Below are 21,394 nucleotides of genomic sequence, written 5' to 3'. Positions count from 1 at the left end.
ATGCCCAGGGCTGGATACGGGGTAAAGCTCTCAGGCACACGCACCGCCGCTCACGCCCAACGCCGTATGAAAGAAAGCCGGGGGAACACCTTGTGCTCGGGGCTGGATACGGGGCATTGCTCTCACCGCCGCTCACGCCCAACGCCTTATCAGGGACAGCCGGGGGAACGCCTTGTGCCCTGGGCTGGATACGGGGTAAAGCTCTCTGGCACACGCACCGCCGCTCACACCCAACGCCTTATCAGGGACAGCCGGGGGAACGCCTTGTGCCCTGGGCTGGATACGGGGTAAAGCTCTCAGGCACACGCACCGCCGCTCGTGCCTAGCTAGCGCCTTTCACGGGACAGCCGGGGAAACGCTTTGTGGTCGGGGCTCGGTGCTGTGCAATCCTCAAACTCATAACACAGGACTTGAGGCGCTTAAAAGCACCGTGATATGGCGTCTGCGACCATAGCCCCTGCCGCGGCTGCTGCTGCGGACAAGCATCGTCGCAGCCACAACTGCACCTATCCACTGCCTTGAGCTACCTCGCAGTCCCCGGGAATGTGAGTAGCGGCAGCGGCCAGCCCGCTGCCCCAACGTCAAACGCCCAAGCCCACGCCAGTGCTGTCTCGTCGCCTGATGCGACGGCGCAGCTGATGGTGCAGCCGCGAGGGTGACGCCGGCGGGGGGCAGCACGCGTCCAACGTTAGCGCTGGCGACGACGGCAGCCGTGGCCTGTGGGGGGCCACCGCCGCAGCACCGCCGTTGCGCTCACTGGCGCCATCGCCGCCCGCGGCACCGATCCCAAACACCCAGCCCCACGCCAGTGCTGTCTCGTCGCCTGATGCGACGGCGCAGCTGAATGTGCAGCCGCGGGGGTTACGCCGGCGGGGGGCAGCACGCGTCCAACGTTAGCGCTGGCGACAACGGCAGCCGTGGCCTGTGGGGGGCCACCGCCGCAGCACCCCCGTTGCGCTCACTGGCGCCATCGCCGCCCGCGGCACCGATCCCAAACACCCAGCCCCACGCCAGTGCTGTCTCGTCGCCTGATGCGACGGCGCAGCTGAATGTGCAGCCGCGGGGGTGACGCCGGCGGGGGGCAGCACGCGTCCAACGTTAGCGCTGGCGACAACGGCAGCCGTGGCCTGTGGGGGGCCACCGCCGCAGCACCGCCGTTGCGCTCACTGGCGCCATCGCCGCCCGCGGCACTAATCCCAAGCACCCAGCCCCACGCCAGTGCTGTCTCGTCGCCTGATGCGACGGCGCAGCTGATGGTGCAGCCGCGGGGGTGACGCCGGCGGGGGGCAGCACGCGTCCAACGCTAGCGCTGGCGACAACGGCAGCCATGGCATGTGGGGGGCCACCGCCGCAGCACCGCCGTTGCGCTCTCCCACGACGACGCCACCCGCGGCACCAATCACATACGCCCAGGCCCACGCCAGTGCTGTCTCGTCGCCTGATGCGACGGCGCAGCTGATGGTGCAGCCGCGGGGGTGACGCCGGCGGGGGGCAGCACGCGTCCAACGTTAGCGCTGGCGACAACGGCAGCCATGGCCTGTGGGGGGCCACCGCCGCAGCACCGCCGTTGCGCTCACTGGCGCCACCGCCGCCCGCGGCACTAATCCCAAGCACCCAGCCCCATGCCAGTGCTGTCTCGTCGCCTGATGCGACGGCGCAGCTGAATGTGCAGCCGCGGGGGTGACGCCGGCGGGGGGCAGCACGCGTCCAACGTTAGCGCTGGCGACAACGGCAGCCATGGCATGTGGGGGGCCACCGCCGCAGCACCGCCGTTGCGCTCACTGGCGCCACCGCCGCCCGCGGCACTATCCCAAGCACCCAGCCCCACGCCAGTGCTGTCTCGTCGCCTGATGCGATGGCGCAGCTGATGGTGCAGCCGCGGGGTTGATACCGGCGGGGGGCAGCACGCGTCCAACGCTAGCGCTGGCGACAACGGCAGCCATGGCCTGTGGGGGGCCGCCACCTCAGTGCCACCGTTGCACTCAGTTGCGCCGTCGCCCGCGACCTTCATCGTGCACGCCCAGTCCCACGCCAGTGCTATCTCATAACCATAACCCCCGCCGCGGCTGCTTAACAAAGGCACTGTCGCGGAAACAACCACGCCTACGCACTCTACGCACACCTTGAGCTGCCTCGCAGTCCCCGGCCTTGCGAGCAGTGCGCGGCAGCGGCAGTGGCCAGCCCTCTACACGCCAGCCACACAACCCGACTTGTCAGGTGCAGCCTCCATGCTGGTTGCTTGGTGCGATGCCCAGATAGTACAGCATACCATATATACACATGCGTTCACTCGTTTAGGCCCGACCGTCTAAAGACTAAAAGTCTAGCACTATGTCCGAGAGAATACTTCGCAAGGCCTGCTAGCCTACTTATACTGTTCGTTTTGATATACACATTGCATCATATAGCAGGGTCTGACGCTGTTGAAGTGTTGGAGTGCCGCGTCCGGCGATCACGCGACCCTACGAGCGAGCGAGCCGTGCTTGCTGTCTACGACTATGTCGTGACTTACAGGAATATGTGCGTCTCTTAGTGCTTGCGTCAGGTCGGTGCGCATGCGCCTGCATGCGGCCCGCATGCGTGCTTGTACGCACGGCTGTGCGCCCGACCCGGCCCCCCGCCCCTCATGCTTCATGCGTTCTGGCACGCATGCGTCCAGTCCCAGACGCATGCGTAGCGCACAATAAGCATGCGTAACGCACAAACCCGTCCTTATAGTGTGGTGACTCCATGCTTCCCACCTGCATCATGTGCAGACCAACCGCAAGGCCGCCATCCGAGTTGCCGACCCACAGCTGGAGGCCGTGGCCAGGTGCGGGAGGTGGATCGAGAATGCTTTTGGGTAGGAGCAGCTAGCGGGCGGGGTCGTCGTTTGATGGGTGACGAGCGTTTTGCTGCATTGACCTTTCACTCAACTAACGGCATGGATTAAGGGAGCCGACGGGGTCGGTGTGGGGTTAGTGAGTTTAGTCCCCATTACCCGCATGCTACTGAGGGAAAGGATTAGCTAGCACATGCCAGGTAGGCATTTATTTCCGCAACACGGCACGCACTCAAACGTGGGCGGTGCGCATGTGGGATGCGCCACGGCGCAGTGCGGTGCTTGCGATTGGTGTTTGCGGTGCTTGCAATTGGGGTGCGGGTCCTAAGCGGACGGAAGAGCCAGGACAGCAGCGCAGTCCTCACGCTCACGTTCTGTGCCCGCCTGTCGTGCTTTGACGATCGCGCTGCACAGGTTCATCGTCAGCATGCTTCCCGACACTTTTGCAAAGGCCCGGCAGGGCTATCACATGCCCCTGGCAACATTCGCCAGAGGTGGAAACGAGAGGTAAGACGCACTGGTCTTGGATCTTGTAGATGCATCAGTGCAAGCGACAACAGCTCGCTTGATTGGACAACCGCGAAAAACGGGAGGTCGATTGATTGGCTGCTGAGCGCATGCATGATACAACACCAGCAGTGGAACTAGTGTCTCATTTGTTATTGAAGTTAACAGAGCGCCCCTATGACCAATCGAGCCGAGCAACGTGCCCAACCACCTGGCGTGCCGCCTATGCCGCCGCCCCGCCGCAGGTGTGACGTGTACGTGGTGCTGGGTGCCGACCCCCAGCAGCGCTACAACACAAAGATTGCGGGCGCGCTGCGAGACTTCTTGGAAAAGGTGGGGCGGGGTGGGGGCAGGGTGGGGGCGTGTCGGTTTGGGTAGGGGTGTGGGTGTGGATGGGCGTGCGAAGCGAGACGGCAAGAGCCCAGCCACGCATGCCGGTCTAGGAGAAACCACTAGCAGCGCAAGGGGCTGCCTAGCTACTTTGTCCCAAGCAACTAAGCCAGCAGCACGCCAACTACTGGTACCTACCACTGACTTCCCGCCGCCGCGCCATCGCCGCGCGCGCCACCTCCACATGACTGCTGCAGGGCAAGGGCATTCTGCTAGCCGGCCCTGTGGTGGTGGCGGATGTGGGCCTGGCCCTTGCTGCACCCGTGCCGGTGAGTATCATCAATGCTGTACACCATCCCGTACTGTGCAGTACGGTACTCACCAAGGTTCAAGGAGGGGCCCAGGGCGGGGTTGCGCTGGTGCATGGCCGAATGGAGCCTGTATGACTCGCTTTCATGCTATCTATCGGTATGCCCGCACTCCTGTCGATGTGACCTGTAGCGCCCACAAATCCCAGACATCAGCTAGCACGTGGCGTGCACGAGCTCCTGAGGTGCTCCGCCCCTGCAATTTTCCACACCTCGCTCCTACCCGCAGTCAGACGAGTGGACCCGGCCCTACCTCATGTTTGGAAGGCAGAACGGCATCACGGCCGGCGGCGCCGCCAGCGCTGTGGCGGCCAGCAGCGTGACCTCCGAGCAGTTCCGTGAGATGCTGTCGCGGCTGTTGAAAATCAAGCGGCGCCCCTCCAGCGCCGAGTTCATCAGCCTGAATGCGCGCGTGATGGCCGTGCGCGCCGACCTCGACGTTTCCGATGTCGCTGCCTTTGATGAGGTCATGCAGGCCAGGATTGCAGAGTATGACCGTGACATTGGCTTTATTACGCGCTAGCGTGCAGGGGTTAACCGTATTCGGCGCGGTGAATATTCACAAGCAATGGTTCCATCGATGTTGATACGGGTACTACTGCACTGAGTATGTACGTAAAGCGGTGTGCACGGTGCGTGCGTGTTGGCTTCCCCCGAAGGCCTACTTGTTACACTTTTCGACGCAACGTTAGTTATGTTGCGTCACGCACCCGGCCTGCCGTATGACCGGGGCGCAGCCCAATATAACATGCAGTCGTAAGAGTGCCCTTGTGCGTGCCCATAGTGATGTGTAAACGCGCGAAACACAAGCGAATGGTCCCTCAATCGAGTTTGCTTGGATGGGGGTCAAATTCCTAGCTACAGACTCGCAGTGCTGTGTTCCCTGCTTTCTAGCAGCTGGGCCTGACCGGTAGACAACAACTATGTCTAGATAGCTCATGTCTGTTGGGTTTATTTTCCCTCATAACGGAGCAGGCACTCCATCACTGAAGGCGTCAGCTTGATGAGGCATACATGTATGCAGCGGGTCAAGCGGCGGGCGCAGCAGCAGCGGGCACATGACAGCGCCCGCCGTCAGCACACTCAAACCGTATCAACTTATCCGCGACAACTTATCGACCAGCCCATTCATTACCCAGCTATCCGGGAGCGCGCCAAGCAAGGTGCCCTCCATCCAAATATTTCTCTCGTGCCTCGGCGCCACCACCACCACCACCCATCGAGGTCCTCACACACGGCGGCAGCTAGCTGAAACTTACCCCCACCACGTGCGCGTCGCATAACACATACTTAATTGCGAGCTGCTACGTCACGAAAGACACACACGCACGCACACACCCACACACAAACAAATACCCACACACACTCTCTCCATCCGCCGGTGGATCTCAGACAGAGCAGGCGCGCGCTCTGGCCACGCAGGGGAGTGCGTGGTGGCGGCAGCCGCGTCCGTGGTGTGCCTCGCTGCCGCAGGTAATCCGTAATCCCGACATGTTGATAGATCATCACGAGACTTGAGGAGGCAACCAAGTAGCTACGCACATGAACACATCCCACACAAACACACCAGCTAGTTCCCAAAACCGCCGCCTGCCGTCTCGTTGGCCCCTTCACTCCATCCGTGTTCGCCTCAGGCAGCGCGCGCGCCCATCCCATCAGGCAGCAGCCTCGCTCCTGCTGTTGGCGGTGACGCCCCACCGCCCACCGCGGGCGTGGGTACCATGCGGCTTCGCTCCTGCCAGACCACGTGTCATGAACCGCTGCTGGCTACCGTGCCACACGCACAGCCCCTGCTGGTGCCTACCCTCGGGCCCCGCTTTTCGAACAACCGCTGCCTCACCCATCTGGGAATTACGGCAGGTGGCGCCGCGACACTGCCGCCTACCCTGCCGCCGCCCGCCTGCCGCCGCCCGCCTGCCGCCGCCCGCCTACCGGCCACCACCTGCCGCCGCCCGTCGCAATACATACACCCCACACCTCCACACCTCCTGCTGCCGGCAGCCGCACAGCCTAACAACGCCTACCGCCTGCCGCCGCCCGCCGCCGCTGTGGATTTGAATATCATATCGTGGTAGGAGCCGCTGCGCACCTGCCGGTACTGGCTGTACATGTCCTCCAGACTGGCGCCGCCGCCCTGCTGCGACGGCTCCTCCGCAGTGGTAGCGCCCAGACCCGCGTACTTGGACACGTTTTGCCCGCCTGTACGTGGGGTGGGGTGGCGAGGGAGGTGGATGGGAGACGGTGAGGGAGACAGAGTGGCGTGGAGGAGGTTGCATGCGAGGGCAAGGAACGAAGGGAGGTGAGGTAGGGTGGAAAGGAGGGCGAGTGCGCAGAAACAGGTTGGGACGGAGAGGAGGAAGGGCGCGCTTAGTCTCTGTACACACGCAACAGCAATGTACGGTATAGAATTGGAAGCCGATGCAAACATATCACATGCCGCACCACATGGACGCACCCGCGAACGAGCCGTCGTTGAGTGGGCCTGTGTAGCGCTCGCGCCGCCGCCTGCCACCGCCCTCGCCGTCCTCCGGCTCCTCCGAGCGCGAGCGCAGCTTGCCGCCTGGCAGCACGTCCGAGGGAGAGAGAGGAAGAGAAGGGGAGAGGGGCGGGAGAGAACCGTTCGTTGGTTGCCGCCGCAGGAAGCGGGAAGCGGGGCAGCAATGAAGACGGTGTGCACGTAGAGTGCGCATCAATCCAGGCACTCGAGGCAGTGCGGCAACCCGCCCCACACGACCACGCTCAACGAACACACCAGCCCCGCGGGCGGCGCCCCTCTCCCCCACTCCACATGATCTACCTGCCCAGCCAGCTACCCGCCCCCACCCGCCCGCCCACCCGCCCCCACCCGCCCACCCATTTCCTGGCCCGCCCGCTGGCGCTCACCCCGGATGTCGTCCTCCAGGTCTGCCCGGCTGAGCCCGGGCCGGTACTCGCGCAGGTCGGCGTAGAAGCGGTCCAGTCGGGCCAACAGGTGACTGTCCTTCTCAGGCATGGCGGGCAGGCCTGGACGAGCGCGCGCGTTAAAACTTGTAAACAATACGCAACTGGAACATAAAGGAAAAGGGCGATGCGCACTGTCCTACTCGCGCGACCGTACCGCGCCGCCCGGTACGGTCTGGCGACGCAACCAGCAGGCATGCAAACACCCAGCCATCACCCCGTTTGTCTGGTCATGCCTGGACCACCCCCATCACGCACACAAACACACATTGTTTTCCTTGTGCTCCTTAACACATACACTCTTTGTTTTCATAGTGGTCTCTTAACACACACCAAGAGACAGACTCACCGGCCCGCTCTATGTCGGCTTGGTCCATGGGTGTGTACGGCACCTCGCACTTGTTCTTCTCCTTTACCAGCTGCGGTCGGAGGTGGGAGCAGCAAGGGGGTTACGAGCGTGTGTGTGTTAAGGGGAACCAAGCCCGGAGCATTTGGGCGCTGCCGCTGGTGCGAGTGTCCAGGAAACACGAGAGAGAGAGAGTGTGTGTGTCGGTTTGGGCATGGGTGCGGGTGCGTTTTGGGGTAGAGGCACGTGTAAGCGTCGGTCGTGGGGAAGCGGGAAGGGGGGCATACACACGTGCCACGCTTCTCACACATGCCCGACACTTCTGACTGGCGGACCAGACTACACCTCCCCCCCCCAGGTCTCGGTTCAGCTTGGGCTGAAATAAACTACCCTCTTCCCCTCCCCCGTAAGACGGCATCACCCCGCCTCACATGGACGGCTGCCCCTACCCCTTCCCCAAACCGCACCGCACCTGCGGGATGAGCCCGGGCGGGAAGTTGGTTGAGGGCACTGGCACGCCGCTCATGTCGGGCCCCGGCAGCGGCGCCACCGGCTTGGTGTTGCCCAGGGGCACCACGCCAACCGTGGCGGCGGCGGCGGCCGCGGCGGCGGCGGCGGCCGCCAGCTCCGCAGCAATGGCCGCCGCCTTGGCTTGCAGGCCTGTCGCGAAGAGGGGGCGTGACAACGGCCACAACAGCACAAGCATGAGGCGCCGGGTGCTTTGTGTGAAACATAATGAGGTGTACCGGTATACAGCATTGGCGTAGTAGTGGTTATGGCCACTCCCACGCTGCAAGCGATCGGCGACGCTTCTCTTTCTGTACTTCCCCGTGCATGACTGCAGGCACACACACACACACGGTGCTCCGCCGCTCCCGCCTTCGTCCCGCCAGTCCCCACACTCACTCATAGGCGTGGGCGCGGCGGCCTGCGGCATGCCCGGCTGCTGCTGGGTCATGTACCCCGGCGGCGGACCACCCATGGGCATTCCCTGTGGCGCAAGGTGCGGCGGCGGCGCCAGGTGAGCTGCCGGCGGCGGATACGCCCCCGGCGGCGGCGCGCCCCATGGAGAGGCCTGCGAGAGGTAGGAAAACATTGTAGCTGTTGCACATAATTGTGCGCCGGCGACTCGTGCTTCACAGCTTCAGTATCATATGACATCAACGCAGCTATCACGCAATGAATAGGCCAGCGCTACACGGTCGCTGGCGAAATGGTAAGTCAGCGCAGTACATACAGCAGCAGTGCAGCACCCCCACAACGGCACCTGAGCCCGCCAAACCCAACCGCCCGGCACTCACCCCGGGCGGCGCGCCGTAGGGCACTTGCGGGTGCCCGTACGGCGGCGGCTGACCCGCCGCCGGGCCCCAGCCCCCTGCCGCTACTGCCGGCTGCTGTTGCTGCGGCGCACCCCAGCCGCCGCCTCCCGTCTGCACCGCCGCAGGCGCGCCCCACGGCCCCGCCGCTGCCACCTGCGGTTGCTGTTGCTGTTGCTGCTGCTGTTGCTGCTGCTGCGGTACTTGTGGGCCCCACCGCCCTGCTGCCGGCTCGGCCTGCTGCTGCTGCTGCTGCTGCGGCACCACAAAGGGCGCGGGCAGCGGCGGCAGAAGCGTGGCTGGGTCGTCTGTGTTAAACGCCGCGTCCTCAATCATACCCATCGTGTCAGAGTCGTACACCTGAGGGGGGGGAGGCCGGAAAGAGGGAGGGGAAAGTGAGTTGCATACAGCAGTACTGGCCGAATGCAGACAAGGAGCGGGCGCCACGGCAGCAGGAGGCCATGCAACCAAACGGAAAACGGCCTGGGCGCACTCCGGCACAAGCGAGAGGAATTGCTGAGCCGCCCCGCAGCATCCGCACGACAGCCCCCCGGGCCGCGTTCACAGAGGCGTGGCATGATCCTTCCCCTCGCACAGTTTAAATATCGCACAGTTTAAATATCGTACAGTTTAACATCGTACAGTCCCCCCATATCGCACATCCCCTCATCGCACATTCCCCTCATCGCGCAGTCCCCTCGCTGTCCCGTTGTCGAGCCAGGCGCACAACTGGACCTCCCACTCACAAGCCGGGCGCACAACCGAACCTCCCACTCACAACCGAACCTCCCACTCACGTGCTTGTCGCCCCAGAACCTGAGGATCTTGTCCAGCCGTGCGCGCGTGTCCTCGCCCCGCCCCGCCGTGTTGAACGCGGCGGCCAGCATGGCGCCGATGACGGGCTGGAAGGCGGAGGACACCGCGTCGTAGGCCGCGCCGCCACGCACCGCCAGCCTGCGTGCGCGCGTGCGTGCGTGCATGTGTGTGTGTGTGTGTGTGTGTGTGTGTGTGTGTGTGTGTGTGTGTGTGTGTGTGTGTGTGTGTGTGTGTGTGTCTGTGTGTGTGCGTGTGTGTGTGTGTGCATGTGATGTTCAGAGGGGTGTCTACCCCTCCCTCCCCCTCTCCCTCTCCCTCTCCCTCTCCCTCTCCCTCTCCCTCTCCCTCTCCCTCTCCCTCTCCCTCTCCCTCTCCCTCTCCCTCTCCCTCTCCCTCTCCCTCTCCCCCTCCCCCTCGCCCCCTCCCCCTCCCCCGCCTCCCCCGCCCTCACCCCTTGAACAGCACGTCATTGGCCAGGTAGATCAGGTGCAGCTGCCGCTCGCGCTCGCCGCAGCCCACAGCCCGGTGCGCCGCCAGGGCCGCCAGGCCGGCGCCGTGCGCCACGTGCGCCATGAACCAGGCCGCTGAGGACTTGATGGACTCCTGCGGGTTTGGTGGGTGGCGGTGGTGGTGTCGGTGTCGACGGTGTGCACGGCATGTGTGTGCGCGCGTGTGTGCGCGTGTGCGCTGTACCGCAGGCCCTGATCTACAAGGTACAGCCTCTAACCCACAAAGCACCAGCACAAGTAAGCGAGCACGCCCGCAGCACCACGTGGGCGCAAACGTGTCATAGAGCACCGTGACATTCACCCGCGACCACCGCCCCCGCCACAGTCCGCCCCCCCCCCCCTCCGCCCCCGCGCCCCCGCCGCAACACGACCAAAAAGGCTGAGAGAAAGGTCCCACCATGCCCATCCCGCCTACCTTGGAGGCAGTCAGGGAGTCCAACACGCCGCTGAACCCGGCCGCGACGTCGGGTGGCAGCCCAAACGTCTGAACCGCCTGTGGCGGCGCCGCCGCCGCAGGCGCAGGCTGGGGAGGCGGCTGTTGCAGATGCGGCGGCACCAGCGGCACCAGAGGTGGCTGCTGCTGCTGCTGCGGAGGCGGCTGTTGCTGAGGCTGCTGCTGCTGCTGCACGAGGTGTGGCGGCGGCGCGGCGGCGGGCGGCGGGTGCATGTGTGGGTGCATGGGCGGTTGGGGCTGGTGCGGCGGCGCCGCCGCCGCTCCCGGGTACCCGCCGTACTGCGCCGGCGGCGGCAAGGCCTGTACGTGGGGAGGCGGCGCGCCGTAGGGGGCCCCGTGTGGGGGCGGCAGCGGTCCGCCGGGCGCGCCCGGGGGTGGGTAGTGACCCGGGTAGGGCGGCGGCACCTGCGGCGGATGCCCGGGGTGCGGCGGCGCCGGCTGGTAGTGCGGTGGCTGCGCAGACGGCGGTGCTGCTACTGCTGCTGGCGGCGGTAAGCCCGGGGCGGGGCCGGCGGCGGCCGTGTGGGGCGGATACATTCCGGGCGGGAGCGGCCGGTCGCCGGGCAGCTGATACACGCCCGTGTACAGAGACCAGCGGAAGAAGTCCCCGCCCTCGCCGCCCGACAGGAAGCTGAATTTGGGGTCGCCCGACTGCTTCTGCCTCATCATTTCGATGAAGCTGGGCCCATTCTTAACCGCATAGTTGACCAGCAGGCGAATCCGCTCCGCAAGCTCGCCATCGCTGGGCGGCACTGCGAACGCGGGCGCGGGCTCCCACGGACTAAAGAACACGGGCGGTCCACCGGGTGCAGAAGCCATGGATGGACGCTAAGAGGCAATAAAGGGCGACCTGGCTATTCAGCCCTTGCCATTTCTTAGCGATCGACCACGCTCACTCACGCAACGCGTCTATTCTGCTATGCTGCTAAGTGCTGAAGACTGGAGACATCGCAAAAGCATGCAGATTGGGACTAGTCGTCGAGTAAGCGTAGCGGCTTTGCTTGCAAAGGCACGAGCGGGCGGTCGTGTGGGTGGCAATAAAGGGCGGTTTTAAGTGGAGCTTCTAGTAAACTTGAACGGAACTTAAGACAGGTTTTGAAGGAGGGAAGCGGAGAAATAGGCTGGCGAGGACGCGCATGCTTGGTAGGCGAAGGCCGAGGAGAGAAGGGCGGGGGAACCGCCGTGTGTCGGAAGATGGGCCCCAATGCGTGAACGTGGCTCGAAAGACGGACTGTTTTGGTTGCATCGGTATCGTGCGAGCTATTATTTACTTTACTTTGCGTTTTGGCGTACTAGCCGTGAACGGCTCGGGAGCCGAGGGCTAGTTTGTCTTTTCATGGCTCTCTTGAGCACTATTCCTGCTATTGACGCTGAACTGGCACGCATTGAGCTCTCGGCGGCACAACAGTCTGCTTACAACAACAAGCTTGCGCAGATTGAGGCTCGGCGTCAGCTAGCGGCAAGTGCCCTTGAGGCTTTGCCCAGTGGGCGTAGAACGCGCAACAGCGTTGGTGCGGCCGACAATCGCGCCGAACAGGTCGCAGCGATCGAGCAGCTACGAGATCAGGATGTCGCAAAGTTGGAGACACCCACGTTTAAGCAGCTGAAGGCGCGCGTGCAGCATATCCAGGTCCTGTCCGCGCGCAAGGCGGAGCTGGTACAGCGGAAGGAGGAGCTGGAGAAGCAGCTGAAGCTGATTAACGGTGGGGCGGCACAGGAGGAAGCCCTGGGCGAGTTGGCGCTGGACGCCTCACTGTGCGATGACGATGCTGAGCTGGGCGCGGGGCAGCCGCAGGGCAGGGGAAAGCAGCAGCAGCAAATGACAGAGAAAGCAGCGCAGCAGAAGGTTGGGCGCGGGAAGACGGCGGCTCAGCGGCGGGTTGGGACTGGCGCCGTTGGCAGCGGCGCGGCCAAGTCCGCTCGCCCGCCGCTTCCCCCCCTGCTGGCGGCGGAGGAGGACGACTTCGCAGAAGGCAGCGAGCAGGACGTTGAGACAGCGGCGTTACGGCGGGTCGGGATCACAGCAGGCATCAGCGGCCCGGCAGGGGGCGGCCGAGCGGGCCTGCGGGCCGCTCCGGCCGCCCCTGCGCCCACACCGACGGCTGCGCGGCAGCCAGCCGTTGTGCGCGCGGATGCGGTCAGCGACATTATGCAGGGCCTGGACAAGGACATGCACATGGAATCGATCTTGAACACCACGCCGGCGTTCAAGGAGATTCTGATGGGAGCAGGCATACAGCTGGCGGGCAGCAACGTGCCAGCTTTCCAGCAGCACCTCCAGAAGACCATCCAGGCCCTGGAGAAGGAGCAGCGGGAGCAGCAGGAGCTGGCCACGTGCTCGGCCCTCAGTGAGCGGACCTCAGCGGCGCTGCGAGGCATGGCCCTGGCTCAGAAGGTCACGGAGCTGCTCCGTTTCGAGCAGCTGCTGCCGGACCTGGTCAGGGCCGCGGGGGGCAGCTTCCCGGCTTTCCTGGAGGCCATGCGCCACCCCAGGCCGGAGGTGAAGCAGATGCTGGAGGGCGCGGCGCTGCTAGAGCAGATCAAGGCGCGCCACCGGCCGCTGACAGCGGGGGGCGGGGAGAGCAGATATGGCGAGGAGCCGGCGCTGAAGCGGCAGCGGCCTTACGGACTCGCGCCTGGAAGAGGTGACGTCTGAAGGTGCGTGAGGCCCTGGCCTAAGCTATGTGCTCTTATTTTTCGCCAAATCAGCCCGTGGCACGGGGAAACAGCCTCCGGGTGGGCGCCCGGGTGACCGAGAACGCCCCCGGTTTGAGTAATCCGGGCGATCAAAAACTTCCCGGGGATTGGTGCCCGGGTGACCGAGAACGCCCCCGGTTTGGGTAATCCGGGCGAACAAAAACCCCCCGGGGATTGGCGCCCGGGTGACCGAGAACGCCTCCGGTCTGGCGTCCGGGTGACCGAGATCGCCCCCGGCCGAAGGTCGGGTGACAATTATGCGTGTCAGCCTTGTCCACGCAGGTTGCGCACTTGCCGATGTCGGAGACACGCTGATGCACAAGGCCTGAGGAGTGACAGGAGTCGGCGGCGGCCGATGCCGCGGCCGGCTTTACGAGGGGCGCGGCAGTGCTCATCCGTCGGACGGGGAAGCGTCAGCAGCAGCGGGAGCCGCGCCTGTGGGAGCACTTGCGGGCGAACTGGGCGGTCGCCGAGTTGGAATTGGTGCGGGGGGACTCCGCTTGGAGCGGAGGGGTTTTTCTGTGGGGCCCGCTGGGATCTGAGCGCCAGCATAGGTGGGGCTACAAGAGAGTTGCAGATGCTTAGAGCAGAGGGTGCTGTCTGTGGGGCCCGCTGGGATCTGAGTGCCAGCATAGGTGGGGCTACACGAGAGGGGCAGCTGCCGGTACGCTGGCGAGTCTTGAGCTGTCGGTATTAGGAGGGATTGGTGTGGGGGGTGGTCTCTGCCCGGCAACTAGGAATGGCCGGGCAGACCCGTGCTGGTTATTAGGCGCCGTAGAAATTAGACGGCCGCGGGGCTGGGGCCAAGGGAAGCGGCGTGCGACTGTGTTTAGGCACGCCGCCCAAGTAAGGGCACAGCCGCTTACTCCCCATATCCATTTGCCCTCCCCGGGTGATGAACGTTTGCAAACTTGAGCAAGACGGTGATCATGACTTGCATTGCGGTATGTGGAATGCTGTAAATGGTGGGTGATTGTTTCGTTTCCGAAGCCTGCCCTCAGCAGCCCTCCATCTCAAAGGGCGGTTTTAAGTGGAGCTTCTAGTAAACTTGAACGGAACTTAAGACAGGTTTTGAAGGAGGGAAGCGGAGAAATAGGCTGGCGAGGACGCGCATGCTTGGTAGGCGAAGGCCGAGGAGAGAAGGGCGGGGGAACCGCCGTGTGTCGGAAGATGGGCCCCAATGCGTGAACGTGGCTCGAAAGACGGACTGTTTTGGTTGCATCGGTATCGTGCGAGCTATTATTTACTTTACTTTGCGTTTTGGCGTACTAGCCGTGAACGGCTCGGGAGCCGAGGGCTAGTTTGTCTTTTCCCACCCGCCCACCCTACTTGATTATAAGCTTATGGAGGCTTTGCTACCTAGCGCGGTTTTGAGTCACTCTTGTGTTTTTCGTCCCGGGGGGTGGTCTCTGCCCGGCAACTAGGAATGGCCGGGCAGACCCGTGCTGGTTATTAGGCGCCGTAGAAATTAGACGGCCGCGGGGCTGGGGCCAAGGGAAGCGGCGTGCGACTGTGTTTAGGCACGCCGCCCAAGTAAGGGCACAGCCGCTTACTCCCCATATCCATTTGCCCTCCCCGGGTGATGAACGTTTGCAAACTTGAGCAAGACGGTGATCATGACTTGCATTGCGGTATGTGGAATGCTGTAAATGGTGGGTGATTGTTTCGTTTCCGAAGCCTGCCCTCAGCAGCCCTCCATCTCAAAAGTAAATGCACTGCAAAGTGGCATTGGTGTGTGAGATAGCCGGCTACTTTGATGATGCATTCCGTGCCTTCCGCAATCAAGCTCGCCCTTTCCAGGCCTCCACGGCTCCATCGTGCCCGTTGTGCACCCCCAAGGTGCCTTGGGGCTCCCAATTTTTGGCTTTCCGCCCCTTGGCCTGCATCACCTGCATGGCCTACTGGCGTTTCGCTCCATCGTACCTCCCGCCCAGTCTGCATGCCCATTCCTGCCATGATCCTGCGACCCTTCTTGTGACCAATGCAACCGTCGGGCAGCCCTGCCATGGGGCCCATTTCGCTCCGTGCTGACGCAGCAGGCCGCGTGTGAGGCCGTTGCAACAGCCCCTCAGCCTCAGAAGGAGGACACCGTGTCTACGTATGACCGATGTCCCATCCTGCTTTTACAGCAATAGTACTGTCTTTGCGCAACGTTTTCCTTGTGCTCTTTAACACACACACACACACACACACACACACACACACACACACACACACACACACCGCTTTCCTGCCCCTTGCCATGTTCCATCACGAACACACACACACCGCTTTCCTGCCCCTTGCCATGTTCCATCACGAACACACACACACACACACACACCGTGAGCACATGCATGGGTTTGCACCCTTGAGAGCGTGTGGACACTAATCCCCCCTCGAGGTTAGAGTAGCGGGGGTTGCGCGATTTCCGGTTGGTAAGACCGGCGGCTCACCGCAGCAGGTATGCGAGGTAACTTCAGGTAACATCCGTAAACCGTCGCTTTGCTGCATCGCATACACTGTCTTTGCGCAACGTTTTCCTTGTGCTCTTTAACACACACACACACACACACACACTCACACACACACACACACACCGGTGGTGGAGGGCGGTGGTGGAGGGCGGTGGTGGAGGGCGCCGGCGACATCATCCCCAGCCACCCGCTCCCCGAGGATACCGAGCGCACGGTCTCAGCGCTGGGGTGGCTACCACCGGTGCAAGTGCTGACTGAGGCACCGGAGCCTGGTGCCTGGTGCTTCACGGCGCCGCTGTGGGGCAACCCGCTCCTCACCCCGTCCCCCGCGGCGGCCAGCGGCGAGCAGGAGGAGGAGGATAGCGGCAGCGATGGCGAAACAGCTGTGGAGCCCGTTCCGGCAGGAGTAGCGCGGCGCACGCAGGGACGTGGTCTCGATTACCGCCATAGGACGCTGCGAGCCTGCGCGCGTCTTGTGACCATCGGTGACTTAGTGCGAGCCCACGCTGCACGACCACCTGCGGCGGCTGCAGTCGACTGGGAGGGGTGGCTGCGAGACTACCTTGCGCCGTCAGACGGCCGTCGCCGGCGCCGTGGGCCCACGCTCGCCGCGCTGCAGGGCCTTGTCGGCGACATCCCGCCATCATGGTGGAGTGCAGCGCAGGCTCACGCCGCACAGCTGGCGAACCCTGGCCCAGCGCCTGTCCCGGCGCCGTCCACCAGTGAGGTCGTCCGCACCACCATCATGCCGCGCATGGGCTGGAAGCTCTCTGGCTCTGAGACCCTCAAAGTCCCCCTAGCGAAGCTGTCCGTCCGCATGGCCACATCCATGCAGCTGGACGATGTGGCCACGCGGCGGGCGGACCTACACGAGGATTATGAGCGCGCGGCACAGGGCCTCCCGCCGCGCGCTGTGGTGCGGCGGGAGGACCTGCCAGCAGCTGCGGCTGCAACGCTTGGCGCCATTAGGGACACCCTGGCGCGCCTTTGGCAGAAGGTGCGGTGGGAACGGCGACACTTTGAGACGCTGTGGCGGTTGGCCATCGACGCAGTGCCGCTGCCGGGAAACTCGCATATGCCGTTGGCTCGCCGTGAGCCATGCGGCTGTGGGCAACACGGCCATGGGGGCGCCGCGGTGGAGGCACACGCCGCCGCCGCGCCCACGCCACGGCAGCACCACTTCTGGGATTGCGCGGTGGCGAAGGCCGTGGTGGCGCAGATCAACGCACACAACCCCGGTCCGGCTCCCATCAGCCAAGCCCAGCTGTGGCTGGTTCAGGCGCCGCCGGGTTTTCAGCAGTGTGTTTGGGACGTGGTGGTGATGGCGGCGCTGGCCGCCACAGAACATGGCCGGGTGCGGCTGCGCGGGATGACGCGCGCCGCAGCGGCCCTGGGAATTCAGACGGCGGCGGCAGCAGCTCCCGAGGCTGCGGTGGCAGGTGCAGCGGAGGCGGAACCCGATCTTGACGAGATCCCGCCCACACAGCTGACGCCGCCGCAGCCAGGCGTCAACCCCGTCGAGCTTGCGTGCGCTCGTGCAGTCGCGGACTTCTGGTCGCGGCTGATGCAGTTTGCGCAGCTCGGCGTGCCCCAAAAGGGCTGGGATGGTGTTGACGCCACTCACCCCATCCTGGCGGTGGTGAACGGTGAAATGCTGTGCGCGATGCCGCAAGCTATGGAGCTGGAGGCTTGAAAGGGATCAGCCCTTAGGAGAAGCGCGTGAGCACTAACATGAGCCACTGAAGCAGTGGCATACGAGAGGGTCAGCGGGGGAGCTTAGTGGGCAGGCGAAGGGTTTTTTTTGTTATACGCCCGTGGGAGCAGGGCCAGGTTTGCGGGGTTTTCATGCCTGAGAGGGTGTATTGGGTGCTGCAACACCCCGGGTCTTACGGCCTGGTCCGGCCTAGTGGCCAGACGCGTTTGTGGCTGCCCTTAGGCATTGTCTGCCCTGGCGTCGAGAGCTGGTTAGGTTGCGGTTGAGGTCGTGCAGGCTGCCGGGTCGTAGGACTCAGCCCCGCAGCCACTGTGGTCGTGCTTTCGCGTGCTGTCGCGTGCTGCGTGTTTTGTTATGTTTGCTGTTTTTGTCTGCCCGCCTGGTTTTTTAAGAGGTAGCTCGCCCGCTGGGTCTGAGGTTGTTACACCGGTAGTAATTCCGCAAGGATTACTGGCGCGGTGAAGGGTCGGAGTGCGTTGCCCTGTGGACTCCAGAGCTGTTTGCGCTCTGCCGGGGAAACGCCAGGTCACGGCAGCCCTCGATTGAGAGCCCTGTCGTTGGTTATACCAGATACACGATTCACGTGATCTGGCAGAATAACCGTGGAAACCGTAGTCACACACACACACACACACACACACACACACACACACACACACACACACACACACACACACACACACACACACACACACACACACACACACAGACGCACGCACGCACGCACGCACGCACGCATATAACACGCGGCACACCGTTATCCCGTGCCGTTATCCCAAGCACCCGTCTCATGGAACCAGTGGCTGTGCCCCATGCACTACGTTCTCGAGTCATCAGTCAACACGTGTGCCCAATTCAAGCCTCATCCATCAGCAAGAACTTAAACGGGTGGGAATAAGTTACTGGGCCATACTCAAATACCGTTTGACTACCGTGAGGTCAACGGCACCCAATGCATGCCATAAACGATTGAAAAATGACGCACATGCATCACGTGCAAGTAACACTTAATTTGTCAAACACTTGAATTTGGCCTCACCAGTAACGGCCGTGGCCGAATGCCTTCGCCCCGTTGTCTTAGCCCAAGCTCATGACCCACGAATCCCGACACAGTGCTCCCAGCCACCTCGATACCCCACGGCCCTCGCCATCACTCATTGTCGTCGCCGTCACCGTCGCCGTCACCGTCGCCGTCACCGTCGCCGTCACCGTCGCCGTCGCCGTCGCCGTCGCCGTCGCCGTCGCCGTCGCTGTCACTATCGCCGTCGCTGTCACTATCGCTGTCGCCATCACTATCGCTGTCGCTGTCGTCATCACTATCGCTGTCGCTGTCGTTATCGCCGTTGCTGTCGCTGTCGCTAAGAAACGTGTAGTCAGGCAATTGCAGGTCCTCGTTCGCCTGCCGCCAGCCCTGCAGCCAGGCCAGCACCTCCTCCGCCGCCTCGCCCGGGCCCCGCCGCCCCGCCGCCTCCAGCGCCTGCTGCCACCACGCCTCATCCCGTAGGGCCCATCTTGCTACCGGGCCAGGCTCAAGCGCCACGGCGGGCGCCTGGCCCCCTGCTGACGGCCCTGCAGCTCCGGCTGCGGCCTCTGCAGCGCCACCCCCGCCGCCTGCCTCCCTAGTGTCGCCCTCTCCCTCCAGCAGCCACCTCAGCTCGCTCAGCGGCACAGCCGGGTCCTCCAGCAGCAACAACAGGGCCTTGCGGCAGCCAGGGCCGCAGAACCGCAGCCGCGCCAGCGCCCGGATCGTGGGCACGTCGCCCTTGGCCGCCTTGTACACGAGCAACTGCATGTGGTGCGTGGAGGGAAGATGAAGCAGGAGGTCAGGAAATGGGAAAGGGAGTCAGCCAGCCACACACATGCACACGCACATACACATGCCCGCCCTGCCTGTCCCTGTTTGGAGTGTCCTCGTACACAGCATTTCAAGCTTAGATTAAGCTGAATTAGATTAGGCCTAGATGTGCGAGGGAGCAAAAGTGCCGGTACAGCAAAGTGTGCGCCCTTTCCGTATCTACCGTATTTGTTACGGTAAGCAGCAACGGGCCCGGCCTGCCACTCGCGGCCCGCCCCCAAGCCATTCCTCACCCCGCGTTCATCAGTCGGGTAGCCCAGCTCCACCCCCAGCAGCTCCACCATTGCCGGGTAGCGCGTGTCACTGGCAGTCTTCCACATCCACCGTTGCTCCTCATCCGTGAACCTCCCGCCCAGCTCGTGCAAATAACGCACCGCATCCACGCGTCCGAGCAGAAGGCCCTCTGACAGCGCCACCGCCAGTGCACGTTTCCGCACCGCCGAGTCCGCCCAGGGCCCGGGTGGCGGCTGAAGCAGGAGCGGCGGCGGCGCCTCCCCGCCCAGGAGGTAGGCCAGGATGTGCAGGTGCCCACGTGCCGCCGCGTACCACGCCACGTGGGCAAATGTTTCGCCATTGCAGCGCACGCCGTGGGACGCCAGCAGCTGCAGCGCCGACAGATGGCCACCTTTTGCCGGTCCCACCAGCACGGTTGGCGCACATTCACCATCGTCAACCGGTTGCTCTACCTGCGCCCCAAGATTGTCAAAGAGGTAGCTGATAGCGGCCGTGTCGCCACGTGCGCCCGCCTTCTCCAACGCGAACTCCAGTGAAGAGCCCTCCACCAGCCGCCAGCCGCGCTGCTCCCACAGCAGCCGCACGCGGGCCAGGCCGTCCGGCGCAGACATGGCGTCTGATACGACGTCGGACAGCAAGATCGGGAGCGCTGGCTCGGACAGCAAGATCGGGAGCGCCGCCAGCTTCGCTGGAACCGCAGCTGCAGCAGCCTCGTCGCCGCCAGAGGGCAGCTGCAGCACCACATCCAGCTTGTCCAGCCAGCAGGGCGTGGGGCTGCCCGCCGCGGCCTTCAGCACGGTCCACATGGCAGCCGGCCCCAGCGGGTTAGCAAGCCGGGATGCATTGTATGACAGTTTGATGGCTCTAGGGTACCGCGAAAACCACATGCCGCCCTGCTGCTGCTGCTGCTGCTGCGGCTGCGGCGGCTGCTGTTGCTGCTGCCGTCTGAGTGGGTCCCCATGCATGCTCACGTACTCCTCCCACAAACCGGTGAAGTCCGCGACATTGAAACCGTGAGCGGCTGCCATCAACAATTCGCCCGTGCGCAACGGGTGGTCTTCCGGGCACAGCGACAGCAGTTTCGCCGCCAGTGCCACATGCCCGGCGCTGACGGCGGAGCACACCGCCGTAGCGCAGTGCATGTTGATGCTGTGCCACACAACCGGCAGCTGCTCACTCAGCAGCCACTGGCACACGTCCGCGTTACCGGCTGCGGCCGCTGTGCGCAGGGGATTGTGTGGTATGCGCCAGTTCCCAACCACCAAGCCCCGGGCCGCCAGCTGTTGGCACAGCCCCAGCGCAACGCCCGGCCCTGAGGCCTCGGCAGCGGCCGCCAGCAGCCACTCCCCGCTGCGCAGCCCCGTTGCCGCCAGCGCTGCGTCCACAGCTCCCAGACTGCCGGTGTAAGCTGCTTTCCACACAGTCTGCTGGCGCTGCTCAACGGGCCACCGCTGCATGGCGGCAGCGGGCAGGCTGCTGCTATAGGCGTGGACGGGGAGCGTCTGGGACGCCCGCACCCGTTTGTGCTCGGGAGAGCACAGCGCCTTTGCAGTTGTCTTGTTCAGTAGGCGCAAAGTCAGGGCCACCTCATTCTGGGGCGCAAAGCTGGCGATGCGCTCGAGTAAATCCGCGACAAGCCAGATTCGATGGGGCAGTTTACCAGCATCGTCAGAAGCCGAGTGCATGTCTTGGCAAGCTCGTTTCAGGGAGGCCATTCCGCTTTACGCGGCTGCAAGGCAATGCATCGCCGAAGTGGATGTCCGGCTATTGATAATACTGCGCGCAGGTGAAAGTAGGATACTCCATTATAGCGACAGTACGCAACGCATGGATTGGATGGGCAAGAAATGCACACAGGGTGGTCATCACGCGCCATAGTGCATTGGACCGCCCCCGCCAAAAACTGGCGCCCCAACGTAGCTCACGCTCACGATGCCTCTGCCTCCCGAGCTCAGTAGCCGCCCAGGGTTACTTCTTTTGCCGCGGCCCCGCGCTATGGTGGCAGTGTGGCTGTGCCATGCACACCGCGCT

At 63.9% G+C, this 21,394-nt stretch overlaps 5 protein-coding genes across 5 annotated transcripts; 3 read left to right on the top strand and 2 right to left on the bottom strand.

Moving 5' to 3' along the window:
• Positions 1-339: 339 nt before the first annotated feature.
• Positions 340-4,832, top strand: CHLRE_04g222350v5 (uncharacterized protein). The gene is made up of 9 exons (XM_043061924.1): positions 340-545; positions 636-1,334; positions 1,414-1,744; positions 2,515-2,545; positions 2,757-2,812; positions 3,236-3,328; positions 3,574-3,661; positions 3,916-3,987; positions 4,256-4,832. Exons 6-9 carry the CDS (start codon positions 3,249-3,251, stop codon positions 4,547-4,549), a joined length of 534 nt encoding a protein of 177 aa, XP_042925276.1. The 5' UTR covers positions 340-545; positions 636-1,334; positions 1,414-1,744; positions 2,515-2,545; positions 2,757-2,812; positions 3,236-3,248; the 3' UTR covers positions 4,550-4,832.
• Positions 4,833-4,837: 5 nt separating this feature from the next.
• On the bottom strand, positions 4,838-11,479 carry CHLRE_04g222300v5 (uncharacterized protein). The gene is made up of 10 exons (XM_043061923.1): positions 10,369-11,479; positions 9,896-10,047; positions 9,426-9,582; positions 8,614-8,988; positions 8,219-8,387; positions 7,785-7,972; positions 7,316-7,385; positions 6,910-7,029; positions 6,482-6,586; positions 4,838-6,225 (listed from the first exon to the last, which is right to left on the bottom strand). Exons 1-10 carry the CDS (start codon positions 11,224-11,226, stop codon positions 6,047-6,049), a joined length of 2,373 nt encoding a protein of 790 aa, XP_042925275.1. The 5' UTR covers positions 11,227-11,479; the 3' UTR covers positions 4,838-6,046.
• Positions 11,480-11,659: 180 nt separating this feature from the next.
• On the top strand, positions 11,660-14,885 carry CHLRE_04g222250v5 (uncharacterized protein). The gene has a single exon (XM_043061922.1). It carries the CDS (start codon positions 11,744-11,746, stop codon positions 13,061-13,063), a length of 1,320 nt encoding a protein of 439 aa, XP_042925274.1. The 5' UTR covers positions 11,660-11,743; the 3' UTR covers positions 13,064-14,885.
• A 594-nt stretch (positions 14,886-15,479) lies between these two features.
• On the top strand, positions 15,480-17,675 carry CHLRE_04g222200v5 (uncharacterized protein). The gene is made up of 2 exons (XM_043061921.1): positions 15,480-15,556; positions 16,094-17,675. Exons 1-2 carry the CDS (start codon positions 15,550-15,552, stop codon positions 17,251-17,253), a joined length of 1,167 nt encoding a protein of 388 aa, XP_042925273.1. The 5' UTR covers positions 15,480-15,549; the 3' UTR covers positions 17,254-17,675.
• Positions 17,676-17,683: 8 nt separating this feature from the next.
• CHLRE_04g222150v5 (uncharacterized protein) lies at positions 17,684-21,159 on the bottom strand. Its single transcript, XM_043061920.1, has 2 exons — positions 19,363-21,159; positions 17,684-19,060 (listed from the first exon to the last, which is right to left on the bottom strand). The coding sequence occupies exons 1-2, from the start codon at positions 20,818-20,820 to the stop codon at positions 18,425-18,427; spliced, it is 2,094 nt and encodes a 697-aa protein (XP_042925272.1). The 5' UTR covers positions 20,821-21,159; the 3' UTR covers positions 17,684-18,424.
• Positions 21,160-21,394: the final 235 nt, after the last annotated feature.

This window comes from Chlamydomonas reinhardtii, chromosome 4 (genome assembly GCF_000002595.2).
Source record: "Chlamydomonas reinhardtii strain CC-503 cw92 mt+ chromosome 4, whole genome shotgun sequence".
Taxonomy (NCBI): domain Eukaryota; kingdom Viridiplantae; phylum Chlorophyta; class Chlorophyceae; order Chlamydomonadales; family Chlamydomonadaceae; genus Chlamydomonas; species Chlamydomonas reinhardtii.
This window is presented reverse-complemented; position numbering and strand designations above follow the sequence as displayed.